Here is a 14,603-nt window from a genome sequence, read left to right on the forward strand (position 1 = left end):
AAAACAATGACTTCAGAACTTACAAGATATGATCTAAATTTTTCTAAAGCATATATGACAGCAAGAAACTCCTTCTCCGTAGTGGCATAGTTGACTTGGGCTTCATCCAAAGTTTTGCTTGCATAATAAATAGCATGCAAAACTTTGTTCTGTCTCTGTCCGAGCAAAGCTCCTAGTGCAAAGTCACTTGCATCACACATAATCTCGAAAGGTAGATTCCAATCGGGAGCACATATGATGGGTGCCGATATCAAAGCCTGCTTAATCCTGTTGAAAGCCTCAAGACACTCGTCAGTAAAAATAAAAGGGGTATCCTTGAGTAAAATCTGAGTCACTGGTTTAGCAGTTTTAGAAAATCTTTGATAAAGCGATGATAAAACCCCGTATGACCTAAGAAACTTCTAACTCCCTTAACATTAACCGGGGGAGGTTATTTCTCAATCACTGAAATCTTAGCTTTATCTACTTGTATGCCCTTATCAGATACAATGTGACCTAGAACTACTCCCTCTGTCACCATAAAGTGACATTTCTCCCAGTTTAGTACCAAACTACATTCTTCACATCGTTTCAAAATTTTAGCGAGATTTATTAAACATGAATCAAATGAAGAACCATACACGCTAAAATCATCCATAAAGACTTCCATAATAGACTTTATGAAATCAGAAAAAATGCTCATCATGCAACATTGAAAGGTAGCGGGGGCATTACATGAACCAAAAAGCATCCTACGATATGCAAAAGTACCATAAGGGCATGTAAAGGTAGTCTTTTACTGATCTTCAGGGTGAATTGGAATTTGGAAAAATCCCGAATACCCATCCAAATAGCAAAAGAAATTATGGTTGGCTAACCTCTCAAGCATTTTATCTATAAAGGGAAAGGGGAAGTGGTCCTTTTAGTAGCGATATTTAGTCTACGATAATCAATGCACATACGCCACCTTGTTACAGTTCTAGTGGGGATTATTCATTTTTCTCATTTGTAATCACAGTCATCCCACCTTTTTTAGGCACTACCTGCACAGGACTTACCCACTTGGAGTCATAAATAGGATAGATAATACCTGCATCAAGTAATTTCATAACCTCTTTCTTGACTACTTCCTGCATGTTAGGATTCAACCTTCTCTGGGGTTGAATGCAGGGCTTATAGTTATCCTCAAAATGTATCCTGTGCATACAAAAGTCAGGGCTAATACCTTTGAGATCATCAACACTGTACCCAATATCTCTCTTATGGGTTTGAAGAACCCCTAGAAGTTGGGAAGTTTGTAGGTCATCAAGTGCAATACTGATGATCACGGGGTATAGTTCCTGCTCATCTAGAAAAATGTATTTCAAGTGAGAAGGGAGAGTTTTTAGTTCAGGTTTCTTGACCTCTGTAGGTTTCGATTCATGAACTAAATTTACTACCTTCATTGTCTCCTTGGGGTCTAACTCTTTTAGGGAAAGAGCTCTTTCAATATCATGTACTTCATTACCCCAGACGCTTGTATTATCTGCAGATAAATTCCCACAAAGAATTTCCTCCAAGGGATCCCTTGCAAGAACCTGCGGCAAGCTATCATCACAAATATCATCCATTATATCAATTACACCAATAAGACAACAATATTCCACTAGCATAAATCCTTTCAAAACTTTCCCTAAATTAAAAGTAACATTATCATCACCAACAAAAAGGGTTAGTTTACCATTTTTTACATCAATAATGGCTCCTGCAGTATGGAGAAAAGGCCTACCTAATATAATGGGAATTTGTGTATCCTCAACCATGTCTTAAACTAAAAAATCAATAGGGATGAAAAATTTACCAACTCTGACAGGGACATGCTCTAAAATACCTAGAGGGTATTTTAGAGAACGATCTGCCATTTGCAAAGTTATATTAGTAACTTATAAATCACCCATATTAAGTTTCGCACAGAAAAACGATGGCATAACACTAACAATGGCACCCAAATCACACAAAGCTTTATCAATAAAAACATTCCCTATATGACATGGGATAGAAAAACTAACAGGATACTTTAATTTAGGAGGGAATTTATTTTGCAATAGGCACTACATTCCTATGTAAAAGATACAGTTTCTACCTCATTAAAGGTCCTTTTCCTAGTAAGAATGTCTTTCATAAATTTATCATATGCAGGAACCTAAGTGATTAAATCAGTGAAAGGAACTGTTACTTGCAAGTTTTTCACAACCTCCAAGAACTTACCGAATTGCTTATCAAACTTACTCTTCAATTGTCTATTAGGGAACGGTAGTTTGATAACTGGGCTCTGCACATCTCCTCCCTTATCCTGAGATTTACCCTACAAAGAAACATTAGAAGGGTTAGTATCTGTTTGTAGCCCTGCAGGGTTTGCGGGATTAGCGTTTAGTATAAAGGAATCTGGATCAGGAACTGGTCCATGTTCCTTTGGCACAGGAGTTCCATCATAATGTGAACCACTCCTTAGAGTGATTGCATTGGCATGATATGTGGGATGGAGTGGTTGTGATTATAGAGCTCCCTGCTGACGGGTTTATAGGGTAGATGAAAGTTGTGCAATTTGATTATCCATGATTTTATTATGAGCTAAAATTGAATCAATTTGCGCATCCCTACTCTCCATATGCTTTTTCATATTGGTAAGAATTGCTCTAATTTCTGTCATAGCAGGGTAAGAAGATGATGAGGGTTGTGCTTGGTTTTTCTTGCCAGAATTAGGATTGTAATATTTCTGCTAAGGTGGAGGTTGCTATTGTGGTTGTTGTGAAGGTGGAGGGTTTTGTATATTGGTACTCCGGTACGAAAGATATGGATAGTTCCAAAAACCAGGATTATAAGAGTTGGAATATGGGTTATTTTTCCTATAGGTTTGGAAGGCATTAATTTGTTCCATGGAACTCCTACAATCTTGCTCCCAATGCCCTACAATTCCACGATTTTCACATAAAGCTTCATTGTAAGCAACAGCAGAAACATTAGCTACAGAGTTAGGAGTAGCAGTAAGATTATCTAGTTTCTGACAAATAGATGTTAATTGAGCTTGCAAAAAGGATACAAAATCAACATTATGTTTTCCTTGATTCGCAAACCCTCTCGGATTCCCGTATTGGGAATTGTGTATTGCCATATCTTCGATAACCTGTCCGGCATCGTCCACATTTAAATTCATGAATCTCCCACTAGCTGTAGAATCTTGAACTAATCTAGATGAATTTCCAAGTCCATTGTAGAAAGCTTGGATTAATTGCCATTGTGCCAGATTGTGGTGGGGGCATTCTCTCTGTAGATCCTTGAACCTCTCCCAAGCCTCATATAAAGTTTCATCGGCCTCTTGAGCGAAATTCTAAATAGCACTCCTTAGTACAACTGTTCTCTCTGCAGGGTAATATTTATTATAAAAATTCAATGCAAGAGTTTCCTAGTCAGTAATACCAAGTGCAGTTCTATTCAAACCATTAAACCATAATTTAGCTTTGACACATAATGAAATGGGAAAAAGAATCTCCCTGATTTGGTCTTACGTGACCCCGGCTTGTCTAATGGTGTTGCAATATTGACAAAAATCTACAATGTGAAGATTAGGATCTTCACCCTTAGCTCCACTAAATTGCTTCCTCTCTATCATGGTGACAGATTGGGGCTTGATTTCAAATTGTACTCCATCAAGAGCCAGAGTGGGAGTAAGGTGCGGAAAATCCTTGAGCTTTGGCTGCTAATAGTCACTGAGCTTCTTTTGAGCCGTCATCTATGATTCTGTATCAGAAGGAATTTTTGAGACACTAGAATCAGTTGGAGGGTCTCTTCGATTATTGTTTTCCTCATAACCCGCCAGGATTTGTCTATAAAGATTCTTTTGCCTATGAAACGAGCGCTCGATCTCAGGATCGAATGAGATGTAACCTGATCTGGAACGCCTGGGCATAAACAAGGAACTAAAAGACAAATATGATAATTGCCTCAAAGAACTAATGTTCTTTGAGACAAGACGGGATAATCTAGACTACAAAAAATCATCAGAAAAATAAAAAAAAATGTTTCCCCGGCAACGACATTAAAATTTGACATGATCAAGTCGTATTCACCTAATAAAAAATAAAACCTAAATCCACTAACTATGTAGATAGGGAAGAAGGGTCGAACCACAGGGAAACAAGTCAATTTATTCCTAAATAATTAGATGCAATCTAAATTATCAAGTAACCAAATTATTGTAAAAAGGTAATTAAACTACTAAAGGTAAGAGTAGGAAGGGAGTAAAATAAGAGGTAAATCAATGAAGGAAAAAACCTAGGGCATAGGTTCACCAATAAACAATATTCCAGGGTAAATAATAATAAGCAATCATCAATGCATCAATTAATCAGATTATAAAGGGCTTTCGCTACGCATTACAATCACATAGTTAATTTACCGGTATTAAATCTCATCTCTCGAATCTCGACTTAACCATTTATAAATTAGTTCGCCTATTGAAACAAAGCCTAAACATCAATTCTCATCTCTCGAATCTCGAATCAATATTGCTAAACTTATACAATTAAATCTGGCCAAACCTAATTGCATAGCATTAAATCAATCAATAGGAAAATAATCAAGCATTAATATCAACAATAACAAATTACCCCTTCATATTATTTATTAGATCCCCATAAACCGTAGAAATAAAACTACTCACGCATAATTAAATCTAAACTAATCAAAACAATAAAATAAAACATGTTGAAAGAATTAAAGAAACTAACTGAAATTAAAAGAGAAGAAATTGTTACCAAAAGTAATCTGGATGAAGGAATGGAATTAAGAACAAAGTTGAGAGAATTTAAGAGAGAGAAAAATTCTAAGTAGAGAGAGAAATTCTAAAAGAGAAGGTAATCAAAATTACGTACAAAAATCGTACTTAACACCCCTAAAACAAATCCTAATTCAAAATAAAAATCTCGGCAATCAGATGCCTCCAAAAACACGCGCCCGATCGGACCCTCCTTTTTCTTCAAGGTTCTTCTGGGCAGCCGCGCCCGATCGAGCTAACGCTGACCCGATCGAGTGAGCCTTTTGCTGGTGCCCTCTTCTGCGCGCCCGCCGGATCAGGCGCAAGCGTGCCCGATCGGGCCCGGTCTTCTCCTGGAGGCTTGGACTTTAATTGGGTTTGATTCTTCGGCCTAATCAAGATTTCCTCTTCGGGTCTTGAATACTTGGTCCAAATGCCCCGGTATCACACACCGAGCCCTTAATCACCGGTTCTAACCGGTCCTGGGCTTCAAAGATGGTCGTATCCTCTTAATGTTAGTAGTTGCTCCATGAAAAACCCGGAAAATGCTCCAAATGTGCAATTTCCTACAAAACTCAAGCAAAACTACAAATACACTAGAAAACACCAATTAGTAATAAAAGTGGCTCTAAAGAGCCAAAAAAACTACTAATTATGACCAAGGGACGGGGGTAAAACACTATATAAATTGGATACATCAGCTTCTCCTGTCGTTTGCGACAAGAGGTCTTTCATTCTGAATAGGACTCGAACTCTTTTCTATCATTTGCGTGCTATTTTTTCTGTAAATAGGGGTCGTATCTCCCCGTTTTTAATCATTAACAACAATCATCTCTCTCTAAAAGCTAGAAGCTTTCCTTCTTTCTCTATTCTTTTTCTAAACCTTCCCTTTTACAAAATTCCTCATACATTAGTTCTAGACACACCTAGCCAAGTTCGAAGTTGCCTTCGCCCTAGACGTGAAAGGTTTGATATTTCTTAGGGTTTGGTACCAAATCCCTATTTCAATTATTTAATTTAATTGTTTGATTATTATTTTTCCTTAAAGTTACTAACGCGTGTATTTTATTATTAGAAAGAGATACGAGGCATCGAAGTAAGTAATTTAATTGTTTCATTGATCTTTTGATATAGAAATCATGTTAGGATGTTTTATTGCTTCCTAGTATCATGTTTTGGGTTAATTAATATTTCTAATATCAAGTATGATTATTTTGATGCTTCCTATTTCTTTCCTAATATCATGTTAGTATCTTGTTAGGGAAAAAGCTTTGATTTCTATGTTTAGTGACATGCTAGGTTTTGTTATTAATCTTGTTAGTATCATGCCTAGGATCTTTCTAATAATGTTATGCTTTAACATGATTATGATTGTTAATATTATGCTTTAACATGATTATTTTAATTATGATTGTTATTTTGATTATAATTCTTATAGTTATTATGATTATGTTGCTTGATATATATTGTTTTTATTGCTTGATCATGCCTTTTATGCATGTTTAAAGGGAATTTGTACTTGTAATCACGCTTGATAAGATAATTAATAATCTTGTTGAGGGCTAATATGATTATAATTCAAGTGATCGCCAATAATAGTTTTATTTGTGCATTAATATTCAACCAAAATAGATAAACGAGTATAGGTTAAACCAATTGATTGTATGTGTAGTCAGAAAGCACACATGAATACGAGAAGTATAGAGTAGAGGCCTATTTTTAGGGCAGGTTCAATCTCTTTTAGGTTGGATATGTACCTTCATTCCCGAACTTCCAGTCATGGTTCCAGACCTATTAGAGTTAACGATCTCCTGGATTGTTAAGTGGTGTAACCTTCACCTTGTGAACGCCTTACAACTTCTACAACTTGTTGGCGACACTTTTACTCTAGCTTCCTTCCCTTTGGATGCCACCATGCTTAAGTGTATGATCACAGTAGGGCTCAAGTGCGGGATGGCTTGAAATATTCCCTACAGTAACCGGTTTTAGGCTCAGGTTATCGCGGTTGTCTAAAATAAAAAAAATATTAAACCACCTTCTTCCTGCCTGCGAGGAGAGGTGGTGGGTCGTCATAGAGGAGGGTGTGGTGGGTCACCAATATGGGTGGTGGTGGTAATCACTGACCGGAAGGGCTTTTGAGTCACCAGGAGGATAAGTGGTGGTAAAGAAGTAAGGGTATGATTGTCCATTCACACGAAATGTTGGCGATGGTGATCATTTATGTTGGCGGTGTTTAGCAATAATATGTCAAATATTGATTGTTTTGGCGTGAGAAAGGAAGAAAGAGGAGAGAGGAAGAGGGAGAAAGAGGAGAGAGAAAGAAATCTTGGGCTTGGCTGATATTATTTTGTGAATGTAATAGAAAGAAAGAGAGGAAAAGAGGGAAAGAGGAGATCGAGAAAATAAAATTAAAATAGTTTGTAGTTGTGTACTATGTACCTAAGGTAATACAAGTAGTATATAAGCCAATTGATATTTCATATAAGCCAATATTAAAGACATTAATAAAAACGTATCAGCCAATAAAAGGAAATTATCCACCAGCAAAAGATACATATAAGCCAACAAGAGGAGTATATTAGCCAACAAAAGATACATTTAAGCCAACAAAAGGAAAATATCAGCCAACAAATGAAACGTATCAGCCAAAAAACGAAGAGTATCAGCTAACAAAAGCAATAGGTAAGCCAACAAAATAAACTTATCAGCCAACAAAATGAAATATATAAGCCAATAATTAATATATATATATATATATATATATATATATATATATATATATATATATATATATATATATATATATATATATATATATATATGAGCCAGCAAAATAAATATTCTAGCTAACTTAAGGAAAATATAAGCCAAATTATGTCAGATATCAGCCAACAAAAGGGAAAAAAAAAAACTATATCGGCCAACAAAAAAAATATATTTGCCAACAAAAAAAACCATATCAACCAACAATTGATACATATCAGCCAACACATGAAACATATAAGTCAACAAGTAAAATATATCAGCCAACCTTCCCGCACCAAACACTTTGTGCGTATGTATGCACGCAATACCTTCTCTTTAATTTTAATAATCATAATCAATTTATCAACTTATACTAAAACCAAAACCGAGAAGGTAAGAATGACACATGTCATCTCCTAGTTAAAAATTTTCTGCTAATTTTACTTTTGGTTTATACACAAAATCTATAAGGAAATTATTTAATAATAATTCAAAATATCTTTCTTCTAATTAAAATTCTTAACAATAATAATTCTCCATTTAAACCCTATTTGGGGCAAATATTACCCCCAAACGTGGACTTATCCCTTACTGACACGAGGCCCAATCAAAGGTGACAAGTGTCGCTATAGGAAGATGACACGTATGTAAGCCCTACTAAGCTAAGAGCACTTAATAAACAGAGAAAAGAGACCTCCTTACATCTGGAGGCCCAAATCCCAAAAAAGTCGCAAAATGGCGCAGCCCGATGACACGTGTCCATACCTGATTGCGCTGCTAATCAGATCGTCATTTTAGGGTAATAACCCTAAAAAGCACAGATCCCCAGCCCTATAAATACCCTATTCTTTTATGATGGGAGGGGTGAATTATGATATAAAATTCAATAGAGCATTAAAAACAGCTCCAACTTCTCTCTACTTTCTCTCTATAGCTTTTCTGATTTTAGGTTACTAACTTAGCCGTCGGAGTCGAATATTCCGTCAATAGAATATTCGTGTTTCGCAGGTGTCGGGGCGTTTGTCAAAGGAGTGACTCGTGCCGTAAGGGAAATCACTAAATCACCCGAAACATTTGATGTCGTCTATGAAGATACTCGTCCGTTATGGAAATAGATGGTTAGGCACTGAACACATGTCCTGGTCATGGTGAGGACGGACATGTATAGGATATAGTTGCAACAATCAATTGTACTGATCCTCTAACCGCTTCATTTCATGAGAACGAGGATCCTCCAGTGACTGCTGGTTCACTTAAGCTTGCCTTAAGAATGCTCCTAAGGGAGTTTGAGGGTAAGATGCCTTCTTCATCTAGGTCGTCGCCCAAGAGAGGAGGAGAGGGCACTCAAAGGAAGACCCATAACAAGGTGACCAATGCTGAAGTTGTTGGAAACACCCCTTTTAGACGACCTGAAAGATCTCCTAGGGTGCCACTAACAAACATGTTCAGGCTCCTTAAGAAAACACAGTCTGCTAGGAGGCATACCATCGAGACATCTTCAAAGGGAAGAGCCTTAACCGTCTCGGCTCTGGAAAGATGCAAAGCAATATATTCGGCACAAGCAGCGGGATCGAGCAGCCTAATCGGACACTGCCACTACTCCCACAATGCCAGATGAATTCTCAAACCCCTTATCTTTCCAAACATACTAGCTCGACCAGGACTAGCAGAAGTCAAGCTCATCATACTCAAACTCCTATTTAAGTTGTTCAACCATTTCAATATCAGAGCCCCATGAATTTTAATACAATTATGCCGACTAACCCGCCTGTCTTCGGATAGTACGGGAATTATGGCCAGGCATTCTACCAGGCTATGTACCTGGCTGGGCTAGCCGCACAACCTCAACCCTTTGATTGGCAGATGCGTCTGTCAAATCTTGGTGACAAGCCGCCCTTATTTTCTCAAGAAATTCTCAACTCTCCTCAACCAGATAAGGTGAAGATCGTACTTGTGGGTGCCTATGATGGTACAGGCAACCCAGAAGAGCATTTCACCTCGTACAAGAACTTAATGTATCTTCAAAGTGTAGATGATGCCACATGGTGTCGATGCTTCCCGGCCACCTTGAAGGGTGTGGCGTAAGCTTGGTTGAACAACCTTCCAGTCCTGTGCATCAACTATTTCACTACTCTTAGCTTATTGTTTGTTGGAAACTTCTCCTACAATATCTTCTTAAAGAAGACCAGACTTAACCTGGTTACGATCGTCCAAGGGAAAAACAAGGGGTTGCGTTCGTATGTGCATAGATTCAACCAAGAAAAGCCTAAATTCATAAATTTCCGGATGAAATGGCCTAGTAGGAATTTCTCCTGGGATTAAGGCATAATGGTTTGATGTTTGATTTAGTTAGGCAAAAGGTTCGAAATTACGCAAGCGTGTTGCGGGAGGCCGAAGCCTACATCAAAGCATCTAATTTTTGTTCGCTTAAGAAAGCACAACAGCCGGCCAAGGGGGCTAAGAAGAAGCAACCTTCTCAGTAAGACTCAGCCGGGAAGAAAACAGAAGGAAATAAGCGAAAGAAAGTCTGGGTGGACGACTGCCAGCAGACAAAGTACAAAAGGCCAAGGCGTACGAACCTTAATATGAGTATAACAAGGATTGTTACTTAATCTTGATGGAAATCAAAGATTAATTTGAGTTCGAGAAGATCCAACCACTGAGAGGCTCGGCCTAGTACCGTAACAAAAACAAATACTGTCATTACCACAAGGAAATGGGACATGACACGAATGAATGCATCAATTGTTGGGTTTCGGTGAGTCCGACCCACCGTGGAAAGAAACCCGACCTATAACCAAACTCACAATAATTATAACCATAAAGCATAAATAACATATACACAAGACTAAGTAAGAGAATATTACCTTTGTACCGTGCTTCGCTCAATTAATTGAGCTCTTACATCGAAAGCCCTTAGCCCCGCTCACACGAGGACCTCCAACAAAGTCCACCCGCAACAAGAGCACCAAAAGTGGTCTATTGCTTTGGAGTTTGCAAAGCCCGACCTAAACCCGACTAATTAATTGTGTTTAAAGGTTTTCACAATGGTGATGACTTTTTCAACACTCACTCAAGTGCTTTTCCCAATTCCCCAAATTGAGTATTTATAGGAAAATTAAAGAGTGAGAAAATCTCACCCATTAATGTGGGTGATTTGATTTTTCCATTTTATTTTAAATCTAATATAAAATAATAATAATAAAGCTACTAATAAATCAACAAATGGCAAGCTCACATTAGAGATTAGGTAAGGACCATTTAGAGAGTGGGGGGGGGGGGGGGGGGGGAGGGACTAAACATACTCCCCAAGCTCTCCCTAAAAACTTTCACCTACACCCTTAAGCCCACCTTTCAAATTGCGCCAATTAGAACCCACACTTGGGTACCAAGCCTCACAAGTGTGGGTGCATTACTGCTGCCGTACACTCGGCCCAGCAAGCCACGCACTTGCGTGCGGGTTGCTTGGCCCAGGCCTGCTGCTAGCAAGCATGCAAGGCACGCCCATGCTGCTTCTAGCTGCTGCAGGCTGGTGCGCCATGCGTGCTGGCCCTTGCGGCTGGCTGCTTGCCCATGCGCAAACATTGCTGCGGCCAACCTTGCTAGCATAGGTGCGCTATCACGCACCAGCAAGACTTGTCTTGGTGCGCATGCAAGCCGCCATGCTAGACCATATGCCCTAGCACTCGGTTTCCTTGGGGCATTTCGATGCTAGGAATATTTTGGTAATTTCATTGATGTATGAGTATTTTTCTCATGTCGTCTTTTATTATTTTTTATTTGACTTCCGACGCTCAGCTTCGATGCCCCAAGCTCGAATTTCCAACGTTGAAATATTAATTACTCGGGTGACTCATTAATTCCTTCCGAATTAATTTGTTGCTTCGGTTCGTTAGTTGCTTGGGTGTGACCCGAAGGTTTTAGTCAAGATTATGCTGTAATATTAATTATACATTAATATTACTGATCAAAAGTGGCCTCCACCTAGTCTGATCACTTGACCTCATTGACTAATTAGCTTTCTAATAATTCCGAACCCTCTATCAGAATAATACACTTGTTCGAAGGACACCATTCCTTTCATCGATTTTAAAAGGTTGCTAGATAAACTAGCCGAGAAGGGCATGTTGAATTCGTATGTCTTGAAGTAATAATTCACGTATTCTCAGACACACAACAAATCAGAAAAGAAAAAGCAAAATGACAAGGAAGATGATATAACCAAACATAAACCTAGTAATAGGCCAAGTTCTGCTTGAACAATTAGGAATGGGGGAAGTTTGTTACGGCCAAAGTAAGCTATTTTGAAACTTAAGAGGTAGTGAAGGTTATCTAAATTCAACTAAACAAACAAAGTAAATCAATATATTAAACACTATGGACTTAGGATCCACATATTCTTGTAATGGAGGCACACTAATCGGGTTGGAGATTGATTAATTTGAGTATTGCAAGGGAAGATAGACAATGCAATCAAAAGAGCTCAATAAGCTATCTCCTAGAGGTTTAACTAGCGCCAACTATGAAAGACTCTAAATAGGAACGTCACAAACCATGCTCAATTGACAAATGTGAGCTACAAATCAATGGTATTTATCAATGTAGGCACACAATGAAACCTAGCATGACAATCAAAGTTAGCTCATGTTTTACTAATAAAACACATGGACAAAATCAATCAACCAATTTAATTACAATGCTAAACCAATAAAAAAAAACCCCCAATTAGCTATGATCCATCACTCAAACACGCTTCACCTCATCCCTAGCAAGTACACTAATCACAGTCCATGGAAAAAATTAAAATCAAAACGAAACTAATCTACAAATTCATCATCATCATTTCAATCAAACAAATATAATCAACTAGTAAAAAAACAATAGAAATCTAAAGCTAAAGATTGCATTAAATTAAAAGAAATCCTTATCAACTTTGGTAAAATCAAAAGAAAATGTCAATCATCAACCATGAGTTTCTTTCTTTAAAAATGTAACCTAATTCACTAATGAATTCCCTCAAAACTTCTTTCTAAACTTCTACAATCAATTCTCTAATCTACTTATATCACTAAAAATAGATGAAAAATTTATATATAATAAAACTAACAAAGAGAAGTTAGTTATATCGTCCAAAATAGACCCGTAAAGGCGCAACCTTCTTAAAAAGGATGCGCGACCGCGCAAAAGAGACTACGGAACAGGGGGGGCAACAGGCGTGGCCGCGCTAAGGCCACGTGCGCCCGCGCCTTGGAATAAGGCTGCTTCCTTCTCCTTTTACTCGATGCTCCTCGTGCGCTCCACTTGGTGCTCTTGATGAACACAGAGCATTGCAGAACCTAAAACACCTTGACGTTGGGTTCAACACCAGAATTGGTGCACCCATGACATGAATGACCGGCCTAAGGTTACTTGGAACTTGCACATCTCAAAACTTCGGCTTCAAATAGAAGACACTAAGCATCCTAATGAATGCAAAACTCGGGAGGAAACCTCGAGAATCCTTGGACAATGATCTTAACTAGAAAATGAAAGGAAAAAAAATAAAATAAAAGGGAAAAAGACAAAATAAACCAAGAAATGCATGAAAATGGAAAATCTACTAAGGAAAGGGCAAACTAAAGAAATAAAGAGCTAAGGAAAAAGTAATGAATTGAGCTATAAAAGCAATCTAAAATCACCCTAAAAGTGAAAAAAATGAGTGCTATAAATGACATTCATCAACTAACTGCTTCGCTGGATAACCAAGGGTCGCCTGAGCTTGATCCTTAGTAGACATCAGGTCCGGACGTAGCATTCGGATTAGAGGAGCCACATGAACAAAAGGCTCCTCAAACAAAGACTATCAGAGAACATGCTCGCCCTCATTCTTAAAAAACCAAAAGAAGAAGCTCAAAAGAGAGGCTAGGCGCTATTAATGGGATGACCCCATCTTGTACAAAAGAGGAATGAATGTCTTTCTAAGACATTATGTTCCAAATGAGAAGGTGCCAAGTCTGTTTAAAATGTGTCATTCGGATCCTAGCGATGGTCATATGGGTGTTTCTAAAACCGCCACTAAGATTCTTCAAAGTGGTTTGTGGTGGCCTCATCTCTTAAAGGACACATGGGGTTTTGTTAAGACATGTGATCGATGTAAACGTACCGGAAAAATCTCAAAGGGAAATGAAATGCCTCAACAACTAATCCTTTAGTTGGAGGTATTTGATGTTTGGGGAATTGATTTTATGGGACTGTTTTCTTCTTTTAGAAACCAATAGATTCTTATGGCGGTGGATTATGTGTCAAAATGGGTTAAGTTTATTGACTCCCCAACAAAAAAAACAAGTTGGTGATGAAATTATTTAAGAATATCATTTTCCCAAGGTTTGGTGTTCCCAAGGCAGTGATTAGTGACAATGGCTCACATTTTGTGCATAATGCTTTTCGAAAGATGTTGAAGAAGCATGGGGTTCATCAATGTTTTGGCCATCCTTATCATCCTCAAACAAGTGGTCAAGTTGAGGTGTCAATGGAGTTGATTCTTGAGAAGACGATTGCTATAAATAGAAAATATTGGGTGGACAAACTTGATAATGCCTTGTGGGCATATCGAACGACATTTAAGACCCCTATTGGCACCACTCCATATCATCTTGTATATGGAAAGTCTTTCCATCTTCTAATGGAACTTGAACACCGTGGTCTTTGGGAGATCAAGAAAAATCAAATTTGATTTAGCAAGTCTAGAAGAGCAACGATGGTTAGATCTTAAAGATTTAGAAGAGGTTTGCCTTGATGCATATGATTGTGCAAGAACCTACGAAGAGCGTTCTATGGAAGCTCATGACATGCTTATTGAGAAAAAGGTGTTTTGTGTTGGTGACAAGGTCTTCCTCTACAATTCTAAGATGAAATTTTTCCTCGAAATGATCATGTCTAGATGGAGTAGTCCTTTCATAGTGCAAGAAGTCTTTCTTAGTGGAGTTGTGGAAATTTATTCAATGGATTCATTACATCCTTTCAAAATGAATGGCCATAGGCTCAAGATGTATGATGATGGTGTCTTTGTTGGCCTTGTTCAAAAAATGGCTCTCTGTGACCCCCTTGA

At 38.0% G+C, this 14,603-nt stretch overlaps 1 protein-coding gene across 1 annotated transcript; it reads left to right on the forward strand.

Annotated features, from left to right (window-relative positions):
• Positions 1-13,847: 13,847 nt before the first annotated feature.
• On the forward strand, positions 13,848-14,228 carry LOC110732125 (uncharacterized protein K02A2.6-like). The gene has a single exon (XM_021912043.1). The coding sequence runs from the start codon at positions 13,848-13,850 to the stop codon at positions 14,226-14,228; it is 381 nt and encodes a 126-aa protein (XP_021767735.1).
• Positions 14,229-14,603: the final 375 nt, after the last annotated feature.

Source organism: Chenopodium quinoa, unplaced genomic scaffold (assembly GCF_001683475.1).
Source record: "Chenopodium quinoa cultivar QQ74 unplaced genomic scaffold, ASM168347v1, whole genome shotgun sequence".
Taxonomy (NCBI): Eukaryota; Viridiplantae; Streptophyta; class Magnoliopsida; order Caryophyllales; family Amaranthaceae; genus Chenopodium; species Chenopodium quinoa.